General features: G+C 42.8%; 2 protein-coding genes across 2 annotated transcripts in view; one reads left to right on the top strand and one right to left on the bottom strand.

The window, feature by feature from the left end:
- Nucleotides 1-401: 401 nt before the first annotated feature.
- On the bottom strand, nucleotides 402-5118 carry MEX3C (mex-3 RNA binding family member C). The gene is made up of 2 exons (XM_058827984.1): nucleotides 4555-5118; nucleotides 402-1644 (listed from the first exon to the last, which is right to left on the bottom strand). The coding sequence occupies exons 1-2, from the start codon at nucleotides 4976-4978 to the stop codon at nucleotides 458-460; spliced, it is 1611 nt and encodes a 536-aa protein (XP_058683967.1). The 5' UTR covers nucleotides 4979-5118; the 3' UTR covers nucleotides 402-457.
- An 8081-nt stretch (nucleotides 5119-13199) lies between these two features.
- DCC (DCC netrin 1 receptor) overlaps nucleotides 13200-27780 on the top strand; it is a 96681-nt gene continuing 82100 nt past the window's right edge. The window contains exons 1-3 of the mRNA XM_058825930.1: nucleotides 13200-13296; nucleotides 17468-17627; nucleotides 26985-27308. Coding sequence (XP_058681913.1) covers nucleotides 13249-13296; nucleotides 17468-17627; nucleotides 26985-27308 — 532 coding nt within the window. The 5' untranslated portion in view covers nucleotides 13200-13248. The remainder of the gene's footprint in view (nucleotides 13297-17467; nucleotides 17628-26984; nucleotides 27309-27780) is intronic.

The raw sequence follows: 27780 nt of genomic DNA, 5'->3' as shown, positions 1-27780 counted from the left end.
CCGCTGACCACTGGCCGGGGAGGGACAGCCCCGAGGGGATCCCCGGGATCACCGGGAGCAGCGCTGGCAGTGCAGAGAAGGCAGCATCGGCAGTGGCGGGGCTGCGGCAGAACCGGGGGGTTCAGAACCGGGACAGGACCCGGACAGAACCGGGACAGAACCGGGACAGAACCGGGGTGTTCCCAGGGTGTTCCCATGGCAGATCCTGGGGTGTTCCCAGGACAGAACCGGGGTGTTCCTGGGGTGCTCCCGCAGCAGACCCGTGGTGTTCCCGAGGCAGGCTCCCGGTGTTCCTGCAGCAGGCTCCCGGTGTTCCCGTGGCAGTCCCTGGTGTTCCCAGGTGTTCCCAGGGTGTTCCCTGGTGTTCCCGGGTGCTCCCGCAGCAGACCCGCGGTGTTTTCGTGGCAGGCTCCCGGCCCGGCGCCAGGCAAGCCCGGCGGCGAGCAGCGGCGAGCGCTCAGCAGTGGATCTGGATGGCCTGCGTGACGGCGCTGTGGCACACGGGGCAGGCGGGCGCGGCCCTGCCACAGATCCTGCCGGCGCACTGCAGGCAGAAGAGGTTGTGGCCGCAGGGCACCAGGGCGGCCGTGGCCTCGCTCTCGAAGCACACCACGCACTCGTGCCGGCGGCGGCACTCGGGCGGCGAGCTGGACGCGGAGCCGCCGTTGGACGAGGAGTAGCTGTTGGTACCGTTGGAGAAGGCGGGGATGTAGAGGGGCAGCCCGGGCTGCTCGCCCTGCACCCGCCGGGACGGCGGCGGCTCGGGGCCCTCGGGGAAGGTGGGCGACAGCCGGGGCGTCGGGGGCCGGCTGCTGCGCCGCACGGCCCCGGGCTCGCCGCACGGCCCCGGCGGGGCGGCCGCGGGCTCCGGCCGGGCCCAGACGGTCGGGGAGGGCGCGGGCAGCGGCTCGAAGGCGGGCGAGTCCAGCGCCAGCTCCTCGGCGGCGGGCAGCGCCTCCCCAAACCAGAAGCCGCCGGCGCCGAAGGGGCTGGTGGGGCTGAAGTCGGCCAGGCGGCTGCCGCCCAAGTAGGAGTCGGTGGAGCCGCTGCCCAGCGAGCTGGAGCTGTCGTTGCGGTAGCCGGAGCCCATCCTGCCGCGGGCGGCGGCGGGGCGGGCGCCGAGCCAGGCCGGGCCGCCCTCGGAGCCGACGTCGGTGCCGTTGTGGCGGAAGTCGGCGTCGCCGCCCAGCTCCAGGAAGGCGCCGGTGCGCATGGCGATGTGCATCTCGATCTCCTCCCGCGCCCGGTCCACGTTCTCGGGCATGCCCGTCACCTCGAAGACCGGCTCCTTGTCGCGGCTCGGCGTCACGATGTAGGTGTGCGTCTGCTGCTGGATGCGCTTGATGGTGGCTCCCTTGGGCCCCACCACCAGCCCCACCACGCGGTACGGCACACGCACCTGCACCGTGGTCTGTCCCGGCAGCGCCGCCGCGCAGCACGGCCCCGCCGCCGCCGCCGCCGCAGCCGCGCCCTTGCCGCGGGACGCCCGGATCAGCGAGAAGTGCTCGGCCGCCGCCAGGATCTCCCGCTTGGCCGTGGCCACGTCCTGGCGCCGGCCGGTCACCACGAACACCGGCTCCTCGCCGCGCACCGGCGTCTTGATGTAGGTGTTGGTCCTGGCCCGCAGAGCCTTGATCTTGCAGCCTGCAACGGGGGAGAGGAGAGAGGAGAGAGGAGAGTCAGGGGGAATGCGAGGGGAGCACCGGCCCGGCCGTGGGTCTGGCTGTGTCCGGCTGTCCATCCGTGTCCGGCTGTCCATCTGTGTCCCTGTGTCCATCCGTGTCCACCTGTCCCTGTGTCCACCTGTCCCTGTGTCCACCTGTCCCTGTGTCCACCTGTCCCTGTGTCCATCCATCCCTGTGTCCACCTGTGTCCATCCATCCCTGTGTCCACCTGTCCCTGTGTCCATCCATCCCTGTGTCCACCTGTCCTTGCGTCCACCTGTCCCTGTGTCCACCTGTCCCTGTGTCCACCTGTCCCTGTGTCCACCTGTCCCTGTGTCCACCTGTCCCTGTGACCACCTGTCCCTGTGTCCACCTGTCCCTGTGTCCATCTGTCCCTGTGTCCATCTGTCCCTGTGTCCACCTGTCCCTGTGTCCACCTGTCCCTATGTCCATCCATCCCTGTGTCCACCTGTCCTTGCGTCCACCTGTCCCTGTGTCCACCTGTCCCTGTGTCCATCTGTGTCCACCTGCCCCTGTGTCCATCTCTCCCTGTGTCCATCTGTCCCTGTGTCCATCTGTCCCTGTGTCCATCTGTCCCTGTGTCCACCTGTCCCTGTGTCCATCTGTCCCTGTGTCCACCTGTCCCTGTGTCCACCTGTCCCTGTGTCCACCTGTCCCTGTGTCCATCTCTCCCTGTGTCCATCTGTCCCTGTGTCCACCTGTCCCTGTGTCCCTGTGTCCATCCGTGCCCCCCTGTCCCTGGAAATTCCCACCTCCGGGAAATCCCAAATTTCCACCTCCAGGACAATTCCAACCCACGCTGGGAACGTCCAATGGACCCCTCCTTACTTATTTATTAATTGATTAGCTACTTCAATCAACTCATTAATTAAATTTTTCATTCCTTCAATTATTGAATTAATTCAGTCCTTCCAAATCCTGGATTGCAAGAGCCTAAATCTGGCAGGATTTTCACTAATCCAAATTTTTGTGTCCCTAAACCCCGTTTTTCTGCCCCAAAACTCATCTTTTCTGCCCCTAAACTCATCTTTTCTGCCCCTAAACTCAGCCTTTCTGCCCCTAAACTCAGCTTTTCTGCCCCTAAACTCAGCTTTTCTGCCCCTAAACTCAGCTTTTCTGCCCCAAACTCCGCTTTTCTGCCCCTAAACTCAGCCTTTCTGACCCTAATCCTGGCCTTTCTGCCCCAAAACTCAGCTTTTCTGCCCCCAAAACTCACCTTTTCTGTCCCTAAACTCAGCTTTTCTGCCCTAAACTCAGCCTTTCTGCCCCTAAACTCAGCCTTTCTGCCCCTAAACTCAGCTTTTCTGCCCCTAATCCCAGTTTTTCTGCCCCAAACTCAGCTTTTCTGCCCCAAACTCAGCTTTTGTGCCCCTAAACTCAGCTTTTCTGCCCCTAATCCTGGCCTTTCTGCCCCTAAACCCAGTCTGTCCCCAAACTGAGCCTTTCTGGCCCTAATCCCAGTTTTTCTGTCCCTAAACTCAGTTTTTCTGCCACCAGACTCGGCCTGTCTGCCCCTAATCCCGGTCTTTGTGCTCCTAAACCCGGTGTATTTGCCCCTAAACCCGTCTCTTCTGCCCCTAATCCTGGTTTTTCTGCCCCAAAAACCAGGCTTAGGGGCAGACAGGCCAGATTTGGGGGAAAATAGGTCGAGTTTAGGGGCAGATGGGCTGAGTTTAGGGGCAGAAAAACTGGGATTAGGGGCAGAAAAGCTGAGTTTAGGGTCAGAAAAGTGAGTTTAGGGGCAGAAAAGATGAGTTTAGGTACAGAAAATCTGGGATTAGGGGCAGAAAGGCGGGGTTTAGAAGCAGAAAAATTGAGTTTAGCGGCAGTCAGGCTGAGTTTAGGGGCAGAAAAACTGGGATTAATACAGAAAGGCCAGGTTAAGGGGCAGAAAAACTGAGTTTAGGGGCAGAAAGGCCAGGATTAGAGGCAGGCAGGCTGGGTTTAGGGGCAGAAAAACAGGTTTAGGGGCAGAAAGGCTGGGATTGAGGGCAGAAGGGCTGGGTTTAGGGCCAGACAGGCTGAGTTTAGGGGCAGAAAAATCAGGTTTAGAGTCAGATGGGCTGAGTTTAGGGGCAGAAAGGCTGAGTTTAGGGGCTACTAAAGTGGGAACTCTGGTAGGACAGACAGGAGGGGTCCCCAAACTGGCGGGAAAGTGGAGAAGGGGTTCAGGACCCTCAGGGGATGAAGATAAAGGTCTAAATGTGGAGTGTGAGGGGTCAGGAGGGTCCCCAGGATGGGAGGAAGAGGAGAAGGGGGTCCAGACCTTCAGGGAGTGAAATGAGGCTCCCAGCTGAGTGAGAAGCGAGTCCCGACCCTCGGGGGGTGAGGATGAGGATCCCACCCGGCTGTGAAGGGAGAAGAGGAGTCCCCAGGATGGGGGGAAGAGGAGAAGAGAGTCCCCAAAATGAGGGGTGAAGGAAAAAGGGGTCCCGACCCTCAGGGGATGAGGATGAAGGTCCAAACCTGGAGTGTGAGGGGACAGGAGGGTCCCCAGGATGGAGGGAAGAGGAGAAGGGGGTCCGGACCTTCAGGGGGTGAGGATGAGGATCCCACCCGGGCTGTGAGGGGAGAAGGGGTTCAGGACCCCCAGTAGTGAGGATGAAGGTCTAAACCTGGAGTGTGAGGGGACAGGAGGGTCCCCAAACTGGGGGGAAAGTTGAGAAGGGGATCGGGACCCTCAGGGGGTGAGGATGAGGATCCCACCCGGGCTGTGAGGGGAGAAGAGGGTCCCCAAACTGGGGGGAAAGTGGAGAAGGGGGTTCGGACCCTCACGGGGACAGGATGACGATCCCACCCGGGCTGTGAGGGGAGAGCCCCCGCCGCGGCCGCCGTGCTCGGAGCCCACCCGTGCCGTCCCCTCACTCACCCTGGCGCCCCACGATCTCGGCCACATGCTCGGAGCTGGGCACGGGCACGCACTCGGTGGTGTTGACGCTCTTCCTGCGGAGCAGCGCCGTCTGCTCGCCGCCCGTGGCCGGAGCCCCGCCGAAGGCGTGGGGCAGCACCGCCGCCATCATCCCCCGCGCCCCGGCCGCCCCCTCAGCAGCGCCCAGCCCGGGCGGCAGCGCAGCCGGGAACAGCGGCGAGGGGAGCAACAGCGCGGCCGCATCGCCTTCGTCCTCCTCGCCCTCATCCTCCCTCAGCTCCGCCTCTCCGCCGTCCTCCTCCTGCTCCTTCCCGGGCGGCTCCAGCGCGCCGGGCTGGCGGAGGCCGAGCCTTTGTAGGCGCTGCTGGAGCAGCAGCAGCGGCGGCTCGGCGGCCTCGCTGGCCTCGGCGGCTCCGCTGGGCATGGCGGGCACGGCTAGGGGAGCGGAGCCGCCATGGCCGGGGCTGAGCGGCGGGGCCGGGGCTCAGCGCGGCTCGGGGGCCACGGCGCGGCCGCGGCGGCGGCGGCGGAAGCGGAGGGAGAAGGAGCGGCCACACCCCGCGAGCGGCGGCGGCTGATTGGTTAAGAAAGGGAGGTGGGCGTGGCCACTGGGTGAGTGATAGGTCCCGCCCCCCGCCCGGTGCGGTTTCATTGGGTGATACGGTGAGTGGGCGTGGTCAAAGAGGGATTGATAGGTCACGCCCCGCACTTGGTGCGGTCTCATTGGCTAAGAGGAGATGGGCGGGGTCAAACTGTGATTGATAATCCCGCCCTGAGCTCGGCGCAACCTCATTGGCTAACATGATAAGGCGGGATCAATGCGTGATTGACAGGTCATCGTGACCTTATTGCTGGGGAAGGGGGCGTGGTCTTGCTGTCAATCAGTCTTAGGCCGCTCCCTTACGCTCGGCGTTGTCTGATTGGTTGATACAGAAAGAGGGCGGAGTCTCGGAGTGATTGACAGGCTGGGCCCGAATTTTGGGGTTCCAATCCCGATTTTTGGGGTTTTAATCCAATTTTTTGGGGTCCCAATCCCGATTATTGGGGGGTCCCAATCCCGATTTTTCTGGGAATTCCAATCCCCATTTTTGGGGGTTCCAATCCCGATTTTGGGGGGTTCCAATCCCGATTTTTGGGGTTCCAATCCCAATTTTTTGGGGTTCCAATCCCGAATTTTGGGATTCCAATCCCGATTTTTGGGGTTCCAATCCCAATTTTTTGGGGTTCCAATCCCGATTTTTGGGGGTCCCAATCCCAAAGCACCCCCAAAAATGCCGAAAATTGCCTCAAAATGCCCAAAACTTTCCCAAAAATGGCCCCCTCCAAAAAGGCCCAAAAGAGGCACAAAATACCCTAAAAAAGGGCCCAAAAAAGGCTCAAAAGGCCCCCTCTCAAAATGCCCTAAAAATGTCCCAAAAAGGGTCCAAAATGCCCCAAAAAAGCCACCAAATAAACCCCAAAAATGCCCCAAAAAGAGCCCCAAAAATGGCCCCAAAAGAGCCCAAAGATGCCCCAAAAAAAGCTCAAAAAGAATCTGAAAAGGGCCCAAAAATGCCCCCAAAAACGTCCCAAATTGCCCTAAAAAATGCTCCAAAAAAGTTTGCAAAAAAGCCAAAACATGCCCCAAAAATGCCCCCCCAAAAGCCCCAAATTCTGTAAAAAAAAGCCCAAAAATACCCCCCAAAAATGTCCCAAATTTCCCCCAAAATAGCCCAAAAAAGCCCCCCCCAAATGCCCTAAAAATCCCAAAAAAAGGCCAAAAAAAAAAACCCAAAAAAGCCAAAAAAATCGTTGCAAAATTGGCCCAAAAAAGGCCCAAAAATCCCAATTTTTGAGGGGGGGTTCCCAAAATTTTTAGGCTTAAAATTCCAATTTCGGGAGCTTCCCATCCCCATTTTTAGGGACTTCCACCCCAAATTTTAGGATTCAATGGAAAAAAAAAATTAAAAATCTGGAAAAGGGTTAAAAAGCACTGTAACGAAAGAAATTCCAAAGGATTTCATGGAAAAAAAAAATAAAATCCAAAATCCATCTAAAGAATAATAATAAAAAAAGGGTGGAAAATTTTTGGGGAAATTTGATCCCGATTTTTAGTATCCCCATCCCCATTTTCCAATCCTGTCCCATTTTCCCCAATTTTTCCCATTTTTTCCCCATTTTTCCCATTGTTCCCCATTTTTTCCCCCAATTTTTCCCAGTATTTTCTGGGATTTTTCCCAATTTTGGCTCATTTTTCCCATTTTTTACCCATTTCCCCCATTTTCCCCAATTTTCCTCCATTTTTTCCCTTTTTTCCCATTTTTCCTGGGGATTTCCCCCATTTCCCTCCATTTTTCCCAATTTTCCCCCATTTCTTCACATTTTTTCCCATTGTTTCCCAATTTTTTTGCATTTCTCCCGGTTCTCGCATTTTTCCCAAATTTCCCCCCATTTTCCCCCCATCTCCCCCAGATTTTCCCTCTTTTTTCCCAGTTCCCCCCATTTTTCCAGTAATGTTCCAATTTTTCCCAATTTTTCCCAATTTTTTCTCAATTTTCCCCATTTTTCCCATTTTCTTCCTTTTTCTCCCTTCTTTATTCCCCTCCTTTTCCCAGGTTTTCAGTGGTTTTCCCTTTTTTTCCCAATTTTCCCCCATTTTCTCCCATTATTCCCAGTTTCTCCCCATTTTTCCCCATTTTTCCCCATTTCCCCCACTTTTTTTTCCCTGATTTTCCCCAGTTTTTCACCGATTTTTCCCATTTTTCCCATTTTTTTCCCCATTTCCTCCCCCGTTTTTTCCTGGGATTTTCCCATTTTTCCCCATTTTCCTCCCATTTTCCCCATTTTTTCCCTCTTTTCCCCCATTTTTCCCAGTTTTTCCCCATTTTCTCCGAGATTTTCACTCTTTTTTCCCATTTTTTCCCGTTTTTCCCCATTTTTTGGGATTCTCTCCATTCCCTTTGGAAATCCGGGATTTTTTTCTCCCGTTTTTCCCATTTTTTGGGACTTGACTCCCAAAAAAAACAAAAAGAGGGGGAGAAAATTGGGGAAAATCCGGGAAAAAATGGGAAAAAGAGCAGGAAAAACGGCGGGAAAACGGGAAAAAATGGGGGGAAATCAGGGAAAATCAGGAAAAAATGGAAAAATTGGGAAAAACTCTGGGAAAAACCAGGAAAAACGGGGGGAAACTGGGAAAATTGGAAAGAAAAGGGGAAAATGGGGAAAAAAACCAGGAAAAACTGGTGGAAAACTGGGAGAAATGAGGGAAAACTGGGAAGAAAGAGGGAAAAAATGGGAAAAAATGGGGAAAATCAGGAAAAAACTGGGAAAAGTGGGAATAAAATGAGGAAGAATGGGGGAAATGGGGGAAAAACTTGGAAAAATGGGGAAAATAAGGGAAAAACCTGGGATAAATGGAGAAAATGAGGGGAAAACGGGAAAAAATTGGGAAAAACTGGGAAAAATCAGTGGAAAACTTGGGAAAATGGGGAAAAAATGGGAAAAGTGGAAAAAAATGGGAAAAATGGGGAAAATGGGAAAAAAAACCAGGAAAAACTGGTGGAAAACTGGGGAAAAAGAGGGGAAAAGTGGGGAAAAGACTGGGAAAAATCAAGGAAAAATGGAAAAGTGGGAGAATGGGGGAAAAAATGGGGAAAAGTGGGGGAAAATGGGAAAAAACGGGAAAAAAGTGGGGGCAACCAGGGGAAAAAGTGGGAAAAAACTGGGAAAAGTTGGAAAAACTTGGGAAAAGTGTGAAAAAACCAGGAAAAAGTGGGGAAAACTGGGGGAAATGGGCAAATAAATGGGGAAAAAAAGGGAAAAAAGAGGGAAAAAAAGAGGGAAAAACTGGGAAAAACTGGAAAAAAAGTGGGAACAATGGGGGGAGCTGGGAAAAATCTAGGAAAAAGTGGGAAAAAGTGGGGAAAAGGGGGAAAATTTGGGAAAAAGCAGGGAAAAAGTGGGAAAAGTAAGGAAAAAGTGGGGAAAAGCTGGGGGAAAAGTGGGAAAATCTGGGAAAAAACAGGGAAAAAGTGGAAAAATCCGGGAAAAAGCAGGGAAAAAGTGGGAAAAGGCAGGAAAAAGCAGGAAACCCCCAGGGAAAAACCCCGCCCTCCAAGGCAAACCCAAATCCATGGAAACCGCTGAAATCCCGCCGGGAATTTCTCCTTTCCAAAGGTTCCATCTGTTCCCTCCAGCAGAAATCCATGGAATAAAAAAAAAAAAACAAAATACAAAATAAACCCCCTCCCCTCCCCCCCCCCAAAAAAAAAAAAAAAAAAAAATCCCGATGGGAATTTTATTATTCCAAGGATTTTTTTTTTGGAGCAGCTGTTGGGGAAAATTTCCATGAGAAAAGAGGGGAATTTTTATTATTTTTTGGGGAAAAGGAGGTGGGGGATGGGGAGGTTTTTTTTGGGGTTTTTTTGGTTAAAAAATGTGGAGTTTTGGGGGGTTTAGCTTGGTTTTTTATGGGAAAAATTCCAGGATTTTGTCCCATTTTTTTTGTATTTTAATGGGAAAAAATAGGGATTTTATCCTGATTTTTTGGGGTTTTTTATGGGAAAAAATTTAGGATTTTATCCCAACATTTTTGACTTTAAATGGGAAAAAAAACCAGGATTTTATCCCAAATTTTTGGGTTTTTTATGGGAAAAAAAATAGGATTTTATCTCATTTTATTTGTATTTTAATGGGAAAAAAAATCAGGATTTTATCCCAAATTTTGGGGGTTTTTATGGGAAAAAAATCAGGATTTTATCCCCATTTTTTGGGTTTTTTTTTGTATTTTAATGGGAAAAAATCCGGGATTTTATCCTGATTTTTAGTCTTTAAATGGGAAAAAAATTCAGGATTTTATCTCCATTTTTTGGGGTTTTTATGGGAAAAAATCCAGGTTTTTTTCCTGATTATTTTGTATTTTAATGGGAAAAAATTCAGTATTTTATCCTGATTTTTTGTCTTTAAATGGGAAAAAAATCCTCCATTTAATGGGAAAAAATCCAAGATTTTATCCCAAATTTTTGGGGTTTTTATGGGAAAAAAATCAGGATTTTATCCCAAATTTTGGCATTTAAATGGAAAAAAATCCAGGATTTTATCCCAAATTTTTGGGGTTTTTATGGGAAAAAAAAAACCAGGATTTTATCCCAAATTTTTTTGGTTTTTATGGGAAAAAAATCAGGACTTTATCCTGATTTTTAGGCCTTTAAGTGGGAAAAATTCAGGATTTTATCCCATTTTATTTGTATTTTAATGGGAAAAAATTCCAGGATTTTATCCCAATTTTTTGGCCTTAAAATGTGGGAAAAATCCTGGAAAATTCTCTCAAAATTCCGGGAAAATCCTGGAAAAATTCCCCAAAATTCCAGGATTTTATCCCAATTTTTTGGCCTTAAAATCAGGGAAAAATCCTGGAAAAATTCCCAAAAATCCTGGAAAATTCCCCTTCCAAAATCCCAGATTTTTGGGAATTTCACCCAGAAAAAAAATCCCCAGAATTCCAAGGAAAATTGGGAAAAAAATCCCAAAATTTCCCATTTTTTCCATAGGAAATGCTCAAAAAATTGGGAATTTTCCGGGAAAAATCCAGATTTTGGGATGAAATCTTTGGGAAAATGGCCAGGAAAAATTTGAGAATTTTTTTGGGTGGGAAATGAGGAAAAAATGGGAAAAAAATTTGGAAAAAATTGGGAAAAAATGGGAAAAAATGGGAAAAAATGGGAAAAATTGGGAAAAAATTGAAAAAATGGGAAAAGTGTGGAAAAAATGGGAAAAAATCTGAGAAAAATGGGAAAAAACTGGGAAAAAATGGGAAAAATTGGGAAAAAAGGGAAAATACGGGAAAAATGGGAAAAATGGGAAAAATGAGGAAAATTGGGAAAAAAATGGGAAGAAATGGGAAAAAATGGGAAAAAATATGAGAAAAATGGGAAAAAAGTTGGGAAAAAATGGGAGAATCTGGGGAAAATGGGGAAAATTGGAAAAAGTGTGGAAAAAATGGGAAAAAATCTGAGAAAAATGGGAAAAATCTGAGATAAAACTGGGGAAAAATGGCAAAAAATTGGAAAAAAATGGGAAAAAATGGGAAAAAATGGGAAAAATGGGGAAAAATTGAAAAAAATGGAAAATATGAGAAAAAAATGGGAAAAAGTGGGAAAAATGGGAAGAAATGGGAAAAAATCTGGGAAAAATAGGAAAAAAAATGGGAAAAATAGGAAAAAATGGGAAAACTGGGGAAAAATTGGATAAATCTGGGAAAAGTGGGAAAATGGGGGAAAATTGGGGGAAAAAGTGGGAAAAACTGGGAAAAAATGGGAAAAAACTGGGAATAGTGGGAAAAATGAGGAAAAATTGGAAAAAATGGAAAAATCTGGGAAAAATGGGAAAAATGGAATAATCTGGGAAAAAATGGGAAAAAATCTGAGAAAAAATAAAAAAAAATGGAAGAAAATGGAAAAAATTGGGAAAAATGGGAAAAATTTGGGGAAAACTGGTATAATCTGGGGAAAATGGGAAAAATGATAAAAAATGGGAAAAAAATTGGGAAAAGCTGGGAAAAACCTGGAAAAAGTGGGAAAAATGGGAAAAATGGGAAAAATTGGGAAAAATGGGGAAAAATGGGAAAAAATCTGCAAAAAATGGGAAAAATCTGAGATAAAACTGGGGAAAAATGGAAAAAATTGGAAAAATATGGGAAAAAATGGGAAAAAATGGGTAAAATTTAGGCAAAAATTGGAAAAATCTGGGAAAAGTGGGAAAAATGAGGAAAAATGGGAAAAAAATGGGAAAAAACTGGGAAAAGTGGGGAAAAATGGGAAAAATTTGGGAAAAAAATGGGGGAAAATGGAAAAAAAAGTGGGAAAAAACTGCAAAAAGCTGGGAAAAACCTGGAAAAAGTGGGAAAAATGGAGAAAACTGGGAAAAATTGGGAAAAAATTGGGAAAAGAGGGGAAAATCTGGGAAAATCCCGTTTTTTTTCCTCATCCCATGGATCCGGAGTCGCTTTTGGCTCCATCCCAAAATTCCCGGAATTCCCAGTGGGATCCAGCCCAAAATTTTGGCAACTGGGGCTCGTTTGCATTGTTTTGCATAAATTTGCATAAATTTGCACAAATTTGCATAAATTTACATGACTGGGGGCCGGATGAGGCCAAGGGTGGGGGGGGGGTTGGGTTGGAGGGGGAATTTTGGATTGGGAAAAATTGGGAAAAAAATGGGGGAAAATATTGGGAAAAAAGGGGGGGAAATGGGAATAAGATGGGGAAAAAATTGGAATAATATTGGGGATAAAATGGGGAAAATTTGGGAAAAAAATGGGGGAAAAATTGGGAAAAATTGGGAAAAAATTGGGAAAAAATTGGGGGAAAATGGGAAAAAATTGGGAAAAATATTGGAAAATATGGGAAAAACTGGGAAAAATTTGGAATAATATTGGGGATAAAATGGGGAAAATTGGGAAAAAAATTGGTGGAAAATTGGGAAAAAATTGGGGGAAATAATGGGAAAAATGGGAAAAAAATTGGGAAAAATTTGGGGAAAAATGGGGAAAAATAGGAAAAAATGGGGGAAAATGGGAAAAATATTCAGAAAAATAATGGGAAAAAATTGGGAAAAAATGGGAGAAATTTGGGGAAAAAAAGGGAAAAATGGGAAAAATTGGGGAAAAATTGGGAAAAAAATGGGAAAATTGGGGGGAAAATGGGGGTAAAATGGGAAAAAATTAGGGAAGAAATGGAAAAGAAATCAGAGGGAAAATTGGGGAAAATGGGAAAAATATTGGGAAAAAAATTGAGAAAAAAATTGGGGAAAATATTGGGAAAAAATGGGGGGGAAAATGGGAAAAAAAAGGGAAAAATCCAGGAAAACCCAGAAAAAACTGGGAAAAACTGGGAAAAATCCAGGAAAAAAAGGGGAAAATGGTGAAAAACCCAGGAAAACCCGGGAAAAAATGGGAAAACCTGGAAAAAATGGGAAAAAACCGGGGGAACCGGGAAAAATGCAGGAAAAACCCAGGAAAAATCCAGGAAAAACCGGGAAAAAACCGGGAAAAATCCAGGAAAAAACTGGAAAAGTCCAGGTAAAACCAGGAAAAGTCCTGGAAAAAGGAGGAAAAACCGGGAAAAATCCAGGAAAAACGGAAAAAAAACAGGAAAAACCGGGAAAAATGCAGGAAAAATGGGAAAAATCCAGGAAAACCCGGAAAAAACCTGGGAAAAACCGGGAAAAGTCCTGGAAAAAGGAGGAAAAAGTGGGAAAAAACCAGGAAAACTGGGAAAAAACCGGGAAAAATGCAGGAAAAACTGGGAAAAATCTAGGAAAAATGGGAAAAATGGAAAAAATCCAGGAAAAAACCGGGAAAAATCCAGGAAAAATCCAGGAAACCCCGGGAAAAATCCAGGAAAAAACCTGGGAAAAACCGGGAAAAATCCAGGGAAAACTGGGAAAAATCCGGAAAAAACCGGGAAAAATCCAGGAAAAACCGGGAAAAATCCAGGAAAAACCGGGATAAAAGCCAGCTCACCCCTCCCCCATCCCTCCACCTTCCTCTTCCCAAAAAAAAAAACCGGGAATTCTCTCCAGGAACCTCGGGGGGCGCTCGGGAGCGGCCCCCGCCCCGAAACCGCTTCCATTCAGAGCCTTTTTTTTATTTATTTTCCAGCTTTTCCTTGGAATTTCTCCCGGATTTCAACCTTTGGATCCGAGCATGGAGCGGTGATGAATTCCCGGATTTTCCAGGAGAGGAAGAGGAAGAAAAAATTCCAGGTTTTTTTTTTTTTGGGGGGGGGGATTTCTTTGTTTTATTCTTTTTTATTTTCCAAGAGAAAAATCCCGGGTTTTTTTTTTAATTCATTTTTTCCTCTCTCCAAGGTCCCGAATCCCGGGATTGTTCCTTTTTATTCCCATTTTTTTTTCATTCCCATCCTTTTAAACCTTCAAATCCCGGGATTTTTCTTTTCTTTTCAGGCCCCGATTCTTGGGATTTTAACCCGAAAAATTCCAGGGATTTTTCGCTTTCCCAACCCCCAACCATTCCAGGGTTTTTTTCTCCTTTTCCAGGCCCAGATTCCCGGGATTTTCCCCAAAAAATTCCCGGGATTTCCCCCCCTCCCAGATCCCCAAAATTCCCGGGATTTTTCCCCTCCCAGATCCCCAAAAATTCCCATTTTTTTTCCCTCCCCAAAAATTCCCATTTTTTTTCCCTTTCCCAGACCCCCAAATTCCCAGGATTTCACCCCAAAAATTCCCTGGATTTTCCCCTTCCCAGACCCCAAAATGCCCAGGAATTTTCCCCTTCCCGACCCCCCAGAATTCCCGGGATTTTCCCCCTTTCTTGACCCCCAAATTCCCAAGAATTTCCCCTTCCCAGACCCCAAAAGTTCCCAGAACTTTTCCTTTCCCAGACCCCCAAATTCCCAGGATTTCCCCCCAAAATTCCTGGGATTTTCCCCCTCCCAGGCCCCCAAATTCCCGGGATTTTCCCCCAAAATTCCCGGAATTTTCCCCTTCCTGACCCCCCAAAAATTCCCATTTTTTTTCCCTTTCCCAACCCCAAAATTCCCAGGAATTTTCCCCTCTTCAGGCCCCAAAATTCCCGGGATTTTCCCCCTCTCAGACCCCAAAAATTCCCGGGATTTTTCCCCTTCCCAGACCCCAAAATTCCCGGAATTTCCCCCCGAAAATTCCCTGGATTTCCCCCCCTCCCAGACCCCAAAATTCCCAGGAATTTTCCCCTTCCTGACCCCCCAAAAATTCCCATTTTTTTTCCCTTTTCCAACCCCAAAATTCTCAGGAATTTTCCCCTCTTCAGGCCCCAAAATTTCTGGGATTTCCCCCCAAAATTCCCGGGACTTTTCCCCTCTTCAGGCCCCCAAATTCCCGGAATTTTCTCCTTCCTGACCCCCCAAAAATTCCCATTTTTTTCCCTTTTCCAACCCCCAAATTCCCGGGATTTCCCCCCAAAAATTCCCGGGATTTCCCCCCCTCCCAGTCACCCAAATTCCCGGGATTTTACCCCAAAATTCCCAGGATTTTCCCCCTTTCCAACCCCAAAATTCCCAGAATTTCCCCCAAAAAATTCCCTGGATTTCCCCCCCCCCCGACCCCCAAATTCCTGGGATTTTCCCCCAAAAATTCCCGGGATTTTCCCCCTTCCCAGACCCCAAAAACTCCCAGGACTTTTCCTTTCCCAGACCCCCAAAATCCCAGGATTTTTGCCCAAAATTCCCAGGATTTTTCCCCTTTCATGACCCCCAAAATCCCACATTTTCCCCCAAAATTCCTGGGATTTTCCCCCTCTCCAGACCCCAAAATTCCTGGGAATTTCCCTGAAAATTCCCTGGATTTCCCCCCAAAATTCCCAGGATTTTTCCCCTTCCCAGGCCCCAAAATCCCAAGATTTCCCCCCCAAAATTCCTGGGATTTTACCCCCAAAATTCCGAGGAATTTTCCCTTTCCCAACCCCCCAAAATCCCGAGATTTTTCCCTCTCCGGGCCCCCAAATTCTTGGGATTTTCCCCTTCCAGACCCCAAAATTCCCGGGATTTTCCCCCCAAAATTCCCAGGATTTCCCCCCAAAATCCCCAGGATTTTCCCTCTTTCCAACCCCAAAATTCCCAGAATTTCCCCCCAAAAATTCCCTGGATTTCCCCCCCTCCCAGACCCCCAAATTCCTGGGATTTCCCCCCCAAACTTTCCAGGATATATCCCCCCAAAATTCCCGGGATTTCCCCTGAAAATTCCCAATATTTCTCCCCTTTCCAACCCCAAAATTCCTGGAATTTCCCCCCCAGAATTCCCAGGATTTTCCCCCTTTCCAACCCCCAAATTCCCAGGATTTTCCCCCAAAATTCCCGGGATTTTCCCCATTTCTTGACCCCCCAAAATTCCTGGGATTTCCCCCCAAAATTCCCAGGATTTTCCCCCCAAAATTCCCGGGATTTTCCCCTTTCCTGACCCCAAAATTCCCTGGATTTTCTTCCAAAAATTCCCAATATTTCTCCCCTTTCCAACCCCAAAATTCCCTGGATTTTTCCTGAAAATTCCCAGGATTTTTCTCCCAAAATTCCTGGGATTTTCCCCCTTTCCAACCCCAAAATTCCCAGGATTTTCCCCCAAAATTCCCAAGATTTTCCTCTTAAATTCCCTGGATTTTCCCTGAAAAATTCCAGGATTTTCCCCCAAAATTCCCGGGATTTTCCCCCTCTCCAGACCCCAAAATTCCTGGAATTTTCCCCCCCAAATTCCTGGGATTTTCCCCCTTTCCAACCCCAAAATTCCTGGGATTTTCCTCCCAAAATTCCCTGGATTTTCCCCCCAAAATTCCCAGATTTTCTCTGAAAATTCCCAGGATTTTCCCTGAAAATTCCCAGGATTTTCCCAAAAAAATTCCTGGGATTTTTTTCCCCCAAAATTCCTGGGTTTTTGCCCAAAACTCCTGGGATTTTCCCCCTTTCCAACACCAAAATTCCCAGGATTTCCCCCCAAAATTCCCAGGATTTTTCCCCCCAGAATTCCCGAGATTTTGCCCCCAAAATTCCCAGGATTTTCCCCCCAAAATTCCCAGGATTTTCCCCCCAAAAATTCCCAGATTTTCCCTGAAAATTCCCAGGATTTTCCCCCAAAAATTCCCAAGATTTTCCCCCAAAAATTCCCAGGATTTTTCCCCCATACTTCCTGGAATTTTCCCTGAAAATTCCCAGGACTTCCCCAAAAAAAATTCCTGGGATTTTTTCCCCCCAAATTCCCAGGATTTTCCCTGAAAATTCCCAGGATTTTCCCAAAAAAATTCCTGGGATTTTTTCCCCCCAAAATTCCCAGGATTTTCCCAAAAAAATTCCTGGGATTCCCCCCCCAAAATTCCTGGATTCTCCCCATAATTTCCCAATATTTCTCCCCTTTCCAACCCCAAAATTTCCTGGATTTTTCCTGAAAATTCCCAGGATTTTTCTCCCAAAATTCCCGGGATTTTCCCCCTTTCCAACCCCAAAATTCCCAGGATTTGCCCCCAAAATTCCCAGATTTTCCCTGAAAATTCCCAGGATTTTCTCTGAAAATTCCCAGGATTTTTCCACTCTCCAGACCCCAAAATTCCTGGAATTTTCCCCCCAAAATTCCTGGAATTTCCCTCTAAAATTCCCTGGATTTTCCCCCCAAAATTCCCAGATTTTCCCTGAAAATTCCCAGGATTTTCCCTGAAAATTCCTGGGATTTTCCCCCCAAAATTCCCAGGATTTTCCCCAAAAATTCCCAGGATTTTCCCCCAAAATTCCCTGGATTTTCCCCCTTTCCAACCCCCAAAATTCCCTGGATTTTCCCCCCAAAATTCCCAGGATTTTTCCCCCATAATTACTGGAATTTTCCCTGAAAATTCCCAGGATTTTCTCTGAAAATTCCTGGGAATTCCCCCTCTCCAGACCCCAAAATTCCCAGGATTTTCCCCCCAAAATTCCCAGGATTTTCCCCCCAATTTCCCAGGATTTCCCCCCAAAATTCCCAGGATTTTCCCCCCAAAATTCCTGGGATTTTCCCCCCCAATTTCCCAGGATTTCCCCCCAAAATTCCCAGGATTTTCTCTGAAAATTCCCGGGATTTTCCCTCCAAAATTCCCAGGATTTTCCCCCCAGAATTCCCTGGATTTTCCCCCTTTCCAACCCCAAAATTCCTGGGATTTTCCTCCCAAAATTCCCTGGATTTTCCCCCCGAAATTCCCAGATTTTCCCTGAAAATTCCCAGGATTTTCCCTGAAAATTCCCAGGCTTTTCCAAAAAAAATTCCTGGGATTTTTTCCCCCCAAAATTCCCAGGATTTTCTCTGAAAATTCCTGGATTTCCCCCCCAGAATTCCTGAGATTTTGCCCCCAAAATTCCCAGGATTTCCCCCAAAATTCCTGGATTTTCCCCTCTTATAAATCCCATTTTTCCTTTCTTTTTCCAAGCCTCCAAATCCCAGGAATTTCTTTCCAGTTTTTCCTTGGATGTTCGACGTCGGAGCAGAGAATTCCAAGCGGGGAAAAAAACCGGGAATTATGGATCCAATTCCATGGATTTGGCTCCTGGTCTCGTTCCCGTTGGCCAATTCCCATCCCAAAATTCCCGGTAAGTTTGGAATTCCCACCAAAAAAAAATTCCCAAAAAATCCTGCAAAAAATTCGCAAAAAATTCCCCCAAAATTCCCAAAAAATTCCCCCAAAATTCCCAAAAACTTCACCAAAAAATTCCCAAAAATTCCCAAAAACTTCACCAAAAATTCCAAAAAAATTTGCAAAAAATTCCCAAAAATTCCCAAAAAATTCCCAAAAAATCCCCCCAAAATTCCCAAGAAATTCTCCCCAAAATTCCCAAAAAAATTCCCTGAAATTTTCCAGCAATTCCCAAAATAATTCCCAAAACAATTACCCCAAAATTAAAAAAAAAATCCCCCCAAAATTCCCAAAAAATTCCCACAAAATTCCCCCAAAATTCCCAAATGATTCCCCAAAAATTCCAAAAAAATTCCCAAAAAAATTCCCCCCAAATTTCCCCCAAAATTCCCAAAAACTTCACCAAAAAATTCCCAAAAATTCCCCCCAAAATTCCAAGAAAATTCCAAAAAATTTCCCAAAAATTCCCAAAAATTCCCCCCAAAATTCCCCCAAAATTCCCAAAAACTTCACCAAGAATTCAAAAAAAATTTCCCAAAAATTCCCAAAAATTCCTCTAAAAATTCCCAAAAAAATTCCCCCAAAATTTCCCAAAAATTCCCACAAAATACCCAAAAACTTCACCAAAAATTCCCCAAAAACTCTCAGAAAATTCCCCCCAAAATTCCCAAGAAATTCCTTGAAAATTCCCAAAAATTCCCCCAAAAAATCCCCAAAATATCCCCAAATTCCCAAAAAATCCCCAAAAATTCCGCAAAAAATTCACAGAAAATTCCCTCAGAATTCTCAGAAAATTCCTTAAAAAATCCCCAAAAAATTTCCCTGAAATTTCCAAGAAATTGCCCCAAAATTCCCAAAAAAATTCCCCCCAAAATTCCCCCAAAATTCCCAAAAAATTCCCCGAGAAATTCCCCAAAAAATTCCCCAAAAACTTCCCAAAAAAATTCCCCCAAAATTCCACAAAAATTTCCCCAAAATTCCCAAAAAATTCCCAAAAAATTCCCAGAAAATTCCCCTCAAAATCCCCCAAAAATTCCCCAAAAATTCCCAAAAAATTCCCCCCAAAATTCCCCTGAAATTTCCCAAAAATTCCCCCAAAATTCCCAAAGACTTCACCAAAATTCCAAAAAAAAATCCCAGAAAATTCCCCAAAAAATCCCAGAAAAATGCACCACAAAATTCCCAAAAAATTCCCCATAAAATTCCAAGAAATTCTCCAAAAATTCAAAAAAAATCCCCAAAAAATTCCCCAAAAATTCCCCCTGAAATTTTGCAGAAATTCCCAAAATAATTCCCAAAAAATTCCCCTCAAATTCCAAAAAAAATCCTCAAAAAATTCCCAGAAAATCCTCAAAAAAATCCTGCAAAAAATTCCCAGGAAATTCTTCAAAAATTCCCAGAAAATTCCTTTAAAATTCCCAAAAATTTCCCCCCAAAAAATCTCCAAAAATTCCCCCCAAAATTCCCAAAAAATTCCCCCCAAAATTCCCTCAAAATTCCCCAAAAATTTCTCAAAAAATTCCCACAAAATTCCCAAAAACTTCCCCAAAAAATTCTCAGAAAATTCCCAAGAAATTCCTTGAAAATTCCCAAAAATTCCCCCCAAAAAATCCCCAAAATTTCCAAAAGTTCCCAAAAAATTCCCTGAAAAATCCCCCAAATTCCCAAAAAATCCCCAAAAATTCCGCAAAAAATTCACAGAAAATTCCCTCAGAATTCTCAGAAAATTCCTTTAAAAATCTCCAAAAAAATTTCCCTGAAATTTCCAAGAAATTGCCCCAAAATTCCCAAAAAATTCCCTCCAAAATCCCCCCAAATTCCCAAAAACTTCTCCAAAAGTTCCCAGAAAATTCCTTAAAAATTCTCCAAGAAATTCCCAAAAACTCCTCCAAAAATTCCCCAGAAAATTCCCCCAAAGTTCCAAAAAAAATCCTCAAAAAATTTCCAAGAAATTCTCCAAAAATTCCCAGAAAATTACTTGAAAATTCCCCAAAATTTCCCCCCAAAAATTCCCCAAAAATTTCCAAAAATTCCCAAAAATTCCCAAAAAAATTCCCTCAAAATTCCCAAAAAATTCCCAAAAAATTCCCAAAAAATTCCCCAAAAATTCCCCAAAAATTCCCCAAAAATTCCCCCCAAAATTCCCAAAAAATTCCCAGAAAATTACCCCCCAAATTCCCAAAAATTTCCCTCAAAATTCCCCAAAATTCCCCAAAAATTCCCCCAAAATTCCCCCAAAATTTCCCAAAATTTCCCCAAAATTCCCACAAAATTCCCAAAAACTTCACCAAAAATACCCAAAAAAACTCAGAAAATTCCCCCAAAAATTCCCAAGAAATTCCTTGAAAATTCCCAAGAATTCACCCAAAAAATCCCAAAAATTTCCAAAAATTCCCCTCCCAATTCCAAAAAAATTCCCTGAAAAATCCCCCAAATTCCCAAAAAATCCCAGAAAATTCCCCAAAAATTCTCAGAAAATTCGTTGAAAATTCTCCAAAAATTTTCCCTGAAATTCCAAGAATTTCCTCCCAAAAATTCCCAGAAAATTCCCCCCAAATTCCCAAAAACTTCTCCAAAAATTCCCCAAAAAAATCATTGAAAAATCCTTAAAAATTCAAAAAAAATTACACAAAAAATTCCCAGAAAATTCCCCAAAAATTCCCCCCCAAATTCCCAAAAACTCCTCCAAAAATTCCAAAAAATTCCTCCAAAAATTCCCAAAAAATTCTCCCAAAACTCCCAAAAAATTAAAAAAAATTCCTCAGAAAATTTCCAAGAAATTCTCCAAAAATTCCCAAAAAATTCCCAGAAAAGCCCAAAAAATTCCCCAAAACTCCCTGAAAATTCCCCCAAAATTCCCAAGAATTCCCCAAATATTAAAAAAAAATTTCCAAAATGATTCTCCAAAAAATTCCCAAAATTCCTAAAAAATTCCCTCAAATATTCCCAAAAAATCTCCAAAAATCCTAAAATTTTATCCAAAAACTCCCCAAATATTCCCCAATAAATCCTAAAAAATTCCCCCCAAATTTCCCCCAAATTCACAAAAATTTCTTCAAAAATTCCCAAAAATTCCTCAAAAAATCACAAAAATTCCCAAGAAATTCCCAAAATAATTCAAAAAAATTCCAAAATTATTCCCCCCAAAAATCCCCAAAATTCCTAAAAAAAAACCCCAAAATTCCTCAGAAGTTCCCCATAATATTCCCAAAAAATTCTCCCAAAAATTCCTAAAATTTTCTCCAAAAATCCTAAAAAATTCCCCAAAAGTTCCCAAAAAATTCCCCCCAAAATTCCCCCAAAATTCCCAAGAATTCACAAGAAATTCCCAAAATAATTCCCCAAAAAATCCAAAATTATTCCCCAAAAAATCTCCAAAATTCCTAAAAAACTCCAAAAATTCCTCAAAAATTCCCCAAAATATTACCAGAAAATTCTCCAAAAATTCCCAAAATATTCCCCCAAAATTCCCAAAAAATTCCCCCAAAATTTCCCCCAAAAAATACCCAAAATTCCTCCAAAATTTCTGCAAAATTCCCAAAATATTCCCCCAAAATTCCCAAAAAATCTCCTCAAAAGTTGCATAAAAATTGCCAAAAATTTCTCATAAAATTCCCAAAAAATCTCCTTAGAAGTTCCCTAAAAATTCCAAAAAATTCCTCAAAAAAATCTCAAAAAATTCCTGAAGAATTCCCAAAAAAATCCCTAAAATTTCTGCAAAATTCCCAAAATATTCCTAAAAAAATTTCCCCAAAATTCCCCAAAAAATCCAAAAAAATTCCCAAAAAATACCCAAAAAATTCCCTTAAATTTCTACAAAATTCCCAAAATATTCCCCCAAAATTCCAAAAAAATCTCCTCAAAAGTTCCCTAAAAATTCCCAAAAATTCCTCAAAATTTTCCAAAAAATTACCCAAAAAATTCCCTAAAATTTCTGCAAAATTCCCAAAATATTCCCCCAAAATTCCCAAAAAAACTTCTCAAAAGTTGCCTAAAAATTCCCAAAAATCTCCCCAAAAATTCCTCAAAAAAATTCCTTAAAAATTCAAAAAAAATCCCCAAAAATTCCACCCAAAATTTCCCAAAAATTCCCCCAAAATTCCTTAAAATTTCCCAGAAAATTCCCAAAAATTCCTCATAAAAGTCCAAAAAAAATTCGCAAAAATCCCTCAAAAGTTCCCTAAAAATTCCCAAAAATCTCCCCAGAAATTCCTCCAAAAAATTCCCAAAAAATTCCCCAAAAATTTCCTTGAAATTTCTGCAAAATTCCAAAAAATTCCTCATAAAATTCCCAAAAAAATCCCAAAAACTCCCAAAAAAACCCCCCCAAAATTCCCAAAAAAATCTCCTCGAAAGTTCCCTAAAAATTCCCAAAAATCTCCCCAAAAATTCCTCAAATTCCCAAAAAATTCCCCAAAATTCCCCCAAAATCCCCCCAAATTCCCAGATTCCCCCAAAATTTCCCTAAAAAAAAACCCCAAAAATTCCCTAAAATTTCTGCAAAATTCCCAGAATATTCCCCCAAAATTCCCAAAAAATCTCCCAAAATTTCCCAAAAATTTCCCAAAAAATTTCATCAAAAATTCCTTAAAATTTCTGCAAAATTCCCAAAAATTTCCCCCCAAATTCCCAAAAAATCTCCTCAAAAGTTCTCTAAAAAATTCCCAAAAATCTCCCCAAAAATTACTGCAAAATTCCCAAAAATTTCCCCAAAATTCCCAAAAAATCTCCTCAAAAATTCCTCAAAAAAATCCAAAAAAATTACTGAAAAATTCCCAAGAAATTCCTGAAAAATTCCCAAAAAATCTCCTCAAAAGTTTCCTAAAAATTCCTAAAAATCTCCCAAAAAATTCCTGCAAAATTCCCAAAAATTCCTGAAAAATTCCTTGAAAAATCTCCTGAAAAGTTCCCTAAAAATTCCCAAAAATTCCTCCCAAAAATCCCAAAAAATTCCTGAAAAATTCCCAAAAAAATCCCTAAAATTTCTGCAAAATTCCCAAAATATTCCCCCAAAATTCCAAAAAAATCTCCTTAAAAGCTCCCAAAAATTCCCAAAAATCTCCCCAAAAATTCTTTAAAAATTCCCCAAAAATTCCCCCAAAATTTCCCAAAAATTCCTGAAAAAATCTCCCAAAATTCCCAAGAATTCCCAAAAAATTCTCCCAAAAATACCCAAAAAATTCCCTAAAATTTCTACAAAATTCCCAAAATATTCCTCTAAAATTCCCAAAAAATCTCCTCAAAAGTTGCCTAAAAATTCCCAAAAATTCCTCAAAATTTCCCCAAAAATTCCCAAAAATTCCCAAAAAACCCCCCAAAATTCCCAAAATATTCCCCCAAAATTTCCCAAAAAAACCCCCAAAAATTACCTAAAATTTCTACAAAATTCCCAAAATATTCCCCAAAAATTCCCAAAAAATCCTCTCAAAAGTTCCCTAAAAATTCCCAAAAATCTCCCCAAAAATTCCTCCAAAAAATTCCCAAAAAATTCCTTGAAATTTCTGCAAAATTCAAAAAAATTCCTCATAAAATTCCCAAAAAAATCCCAAAAATTCCCAAAAAAAACCCCCCCAAAATTCCCAAAAAATCTCCTCAAAAGTTCCCTAAAAATTCCCAAAAATCTCCCCAAAAATTCCTGCAAAATTCCCAAAAATTTCTCATAAAATTCCCAAAAAAAATCCCTAAAATTTCTGCAAAATTCCCAAAATATTCCTAAAAAAATTCCCCCAAAATTCCCAAAAAAATTCCCAAAAAATTCCTTAAAAATTCCTTAGAAATTCCCAAAAATTTTCTGGTAAAAAACCAAATAAATGCAGAAATTTGGCTTTGCAATTTTGGGAATTTTTCCTTTTTTCCATTGGATTTTGGGAACTCCCAAGGATTTTTCCAATTCCCAACCCAGGCTCAGAATTCCAAGGAATTTGGGGGAATTTTCTCAGATTTTTCCCAGATTTTTCTGGGATTTTTCCCATTTTTTCCCTGGATTTTTCCTGGACTTTTCTTGGATTTCTTCCCCTATTTTTCCAAGTTTTTTCCCCTCCTCCCCCCCCCCCCGGATTTTTCCCAAAATTTTCCAGGATTTTTTCCATTTTTCCCTTGAATTTTCTTGTATTTTTTCCCCATTTTCCCCAGATTTTTTCTTGTATTTTTTCCATTTTTTCCAAGATTTTCCCCATTTTTTTCCCCATTCTTTTGCTTGGATTTTTCCAGGATTTTTCCAGATTTTTCCCATTTTTTTCCCCAGATATTCCCTGGATTTTCCCTGGATTTTCCCCCATTTATTGCAGGAATTTTCCCAGATTTTTCCCATTTTTTTGCAGGAATTTTTCCCATTTTTTCCCCCCTTTTTTCCCCAGATTATTCCTGGATTATTCTTGGATTTTCCCTGGTTTATTCCAGGATTTTTCCAGGATTTTCCCTGGATTTTCCAGATTTTTTTCCAGATTTTTCCTGGATTTTTCTTGGATTTTTTCCCCATTTTTCCCCATTTTTTTCCAATTTTTTTCCAGGATTTTCCCTGGATTTCTCCCCACATTTTTCCCGATTTTTTCCTGGATTTTTCCCAAATTTTTCCCTGGATTTTCCCCCAATTTTTCCTGGATTTTCCCCATTTTTTTCCCCATTTTTTCCTGGATTTTTCCTGGATTTTTCCCATTTTTTCCCCTGGATTTTCTCTGGATATTTCCCAGATTTTTCCTAAATTTTCCCCAGCTTTTTTCTGGACTTTTCCCAGATTTTTTCCGGCATTTTTCCCATTTTCCCCCCAGATATTCCCTGGATTTTTCTCAGATTTTTCCTATTTCTTTGCAAGAATTTTTCCCATTTTTTCCCCATTTTTTTTCTGGATTTTTCCCACATTTTTCCCAAATTTTTTCCAAGATTTTTTTCCATATTTTTCCCTGGATTTTCCCAATATTTTTCCCATTTTTCCCCATTTTTTCCTGGATTTTCCCAAGATTTTTCCTGTTTTTTCCATGATTTTCCCTGGATTTTTTCCCAGATTTTTCCCAAAATTTTCCTGGATTTTTCCTGGATTTTTCCCATTTTTTCCCTGAATTTTCTCTGGATTTTCCCCAGATTTTCCCCATTTTTTTCCAGGATTTTCCCCAGATTTTTCCCACTTTTTTCCAGACTTCTCCTGGATTTTTCTTGGATTTTTTTCCCATTTTTCCCTGGATATTTTTCCCCATTTTCCCCCAGGATTTTCCCTGGATTTTCCCCATTTTTTCCAATTTTTTTCCCATTTTTTTCCAATTTTTTTCCAGGATTTTCCCTGGATTTCTCCCCCACATTTTTCCTGAATTTTTCCTGGATTTTTCCCAGATTTTTCCCATTTTTTCCCCATTTTTTCCCGGATTTTTCCCATTCTTTCCCCTAGATTTTCTCTGGATATTTCCCAGATTTTTCCCAAATTTTCCCGTTTTTTTTCTGGATTTTTCCCAGATTTTTCCCATTATTTTCCCATTTTTTCCCCCAATTTTTCCCCCATTTTTCCCAGATTTTTCTCATTTTCTTCCCCATTTTTTCCAGGATTTTTCCCATTTTCCCCTGGATTTTTACTGGCTTTTTCCCATTTTTTCCTGGATTTTCCCAGATTTTTTCCAGCATTTTTCCCATTTTTTCAGGAATTTTCCCCATTTTTTCCCCATTTTTCCCAAATTTTTCCTGGATTTTTCCCAGATTTTTCCCATTTTTTCCCTGTTTTTTCCTGGATTTTCCCCAGATTGGGAAAGAAATGGGAAAAATCCAGTAAAAATTGGGGAAAGAAATGGGAAAAATTGGGGAAAAATTGGGAAAAATTGGGAGGAAAATTGAGGAGAAATGGGGAAAAAATGGGAAAAAAAATGGGAAAAATTGGGGAAAAAATAGAACAAAATGCAGGAAAATTGGGAAAAAATGGGAAAAAATTCGGAATAAAACGGGAGAAATTGGGGAAAAAATTGGGAAAAAAAGTCATAAAATAGGGAAAAATGGGGAAAAATTGGGAAAAAATGGGGAAAAATTGGGAAAAAATGGGGAAAAATTGGGAAAAAAGGGAAAAAAAGGGAAAAATTGGGGAAAAACTGGGGAAAATTTATGAAAAAATTGGGTAAAATTTGGGGAAAAAATGGCGAAAATGGGGAAAAAATAGGTTAAAAATGGGGAAAATAATGGGGAAAAATGGGGAAAAATTGGGTCAAATTTGGGAAAAAATTGGATAAAAATGGGAAAAAATGGGGAAAAATGAGAAAAATTGGGAAAAAACTGGGGAAAAATTGGAAAAAAACTTAGAAAATCTTAGGAAAAAGTGGGGAAAATTGGGTTAAATTTGGTGAAAAAATGACAAAAAATGGGGAAAAAATTGGGGAAAACTTGGGAAAAAATTTATTTAAAAACTGGGGAAAATTGGGTGAAAATTGGGGAAAAAATGCGGGAAAATAAGAAAAAAATGAGAAAAATGGGGAAAAAATTGAGGGAAAAAATGGGGAAAAATTGGGGAAAATTTAAAAAAAAATTGGAAAAAATTGGGAAAATTGGGGAAAAAATTGGGAAAAAATTCCCAGAATTTTCTGACTGTTTTTCCCACCTCAGGTCCTCGGCCTCGAGCGTTCAGCTCGCTGAGATTCCTGTGGGAGCAGGAGAAACTGGGGGGAAAAATGGCAAAAATAGGGAAAAAAATGGGAAAAATGGGAGAAAAATTGGAAAAGAATTGGGATAGAACTTAGAGAAAATTGAAAAAAAATTAGGAAAAAAATGGGGAAAAATTGGGGAAAAAAGTGAAAAAATTAAGAGTAAGATGGGGAAAAAATTAAGGGAAAAATTGGGGAAAAAAGTGCAAAATAGGGGAAAAATTGAGGAAAAATGGGGAAAAATTCAGGAAAAATTCAAAATTTGGAAAAAATGAGGGAAATTTAGGGGAAAAAATTGGGGAAAAATGGGGAAAAATGGGACAAATGGGGAATTGGAAAAAAATGGGAAAAAAATGTTATAAAATAGGGAAAAAATGGGGAAATATTGGGAAAAATGAGGAAAAAAATTGAGGGAAAAAATTGGGAAAAATTGGGGAAAATTGGGGAAAAAATGACAAAAAATGGGGAAAAAATGGAGAAAAAATGGAGAAAAATTGGGGAAAAATTGGGGAAAAATGGAGAAAAAATGGGAAAAATGGGGAAAAAATTGAGGGAAAAAATGGGGAAAAATTGGGGAAAATTTTGAAAAAAAATCGGAAAAAATTGGGAAAATTGGGGAAAAATTTGGGAAAAAATTGGGGAGAAATTGGGGAAAAATTTGGGAAAAAATTCCCAGAATTTTCTGACTGTTTTTCCCACCTCAGGTCCTCGGCCTCGAGCGTTCAGCTCGCTGAGATTCCTCCGGGAGCCGTCGGACGTGGTGGTGGCGCGAGGCGGCGACGTCCTGCTGGAATGCGCGGCCGCCAGCGACTCCGGGAAAACGGCGAAAATCCGATGGGAAAAAGACGGGGAATTGTTGGATTTGGATGAGGATGAGAGGAGGCAGCAGCTTCCCAATGGATCCCTTTGGATCCGGAATGTTCTGCACTCGCGGCATCATAAACCGGATGAGGGCGTTTATCGGTGTCGCGCGCAGCTGGAAGGGATCGGAGCGGCCGCCAGCAGAGAGGCCAAAGTGGCCGTGGAGGGTGGGGAAAAATCGGGAAAAAATGGGGGGAAATCGGGGAAAAAATGGGGAAAAATTGGGGGAAAATCGGGGAAAAAATGGGGAAAAATTTGGGGGAAAATTGGGGAAAAATTGGGAAAAAAACGGGAAAAATTGGGGGAAAAATTGGGGAAAAATCAGGAAAAAATGGGGAAAAAATGGGGATAAATGGGGAAATATTGGGAAAAAATTAGGGAAAAATTAGGAAATATTGGGGGAAAATTGGGAGAAATTGGGGGAAAATTTGGGGAAAATCGAAGGAAAAATGAAGGAAAAATTGGGAAAAATTGGGAAAAAATTGAGGAAAATAGGGGGAAAATTGGGGAAATATTGGGGGAAAATTTGGGAAAAAATTAGGAAAAATTGTGGGAAAATTGTGGGGAAAATGTGAAAAAATGGGCAAAATTGGGGAAAAATTGGGGGAAAAAATTGGAAAAAATGGGGAAAAACTGGGT

This window comes from Poecile atricapillus, chromosome Z (assembly GCF_030490865.1).
Source record: "Poecile atricapillus isolate bPoeAtr1 chromosome Z, bPoeAtr1.hap1, whole genome shotgun sequence".
Taxonomy (NCBI): domain Eukaryota; kingdom Metazoa; phylum Chordata; class Aves; order Passeriformes; family Paridae; genus Poecile; species Poecile atricapillus.
This window is presented reverse-complemented; position numbering and strand designations above follow the sequence as displayed.

Coding starts and splice junctions, on each gene's coding strand:
- MEX3C (XM_058827984.1), bottom strand. CDS start 4,978: ATGCCCAGCGGAGCCGCCGAGGCCAGCGAGGCCGCCGAGCCGCCGCTG. Junction 1,645..4,554: donor CGAGATCGTGGGGCGCCAGG/GTGAGTGAGGGG, acceptor CCCCCGTTGCAG/GCTGCAAGATCAAGGCTCTG.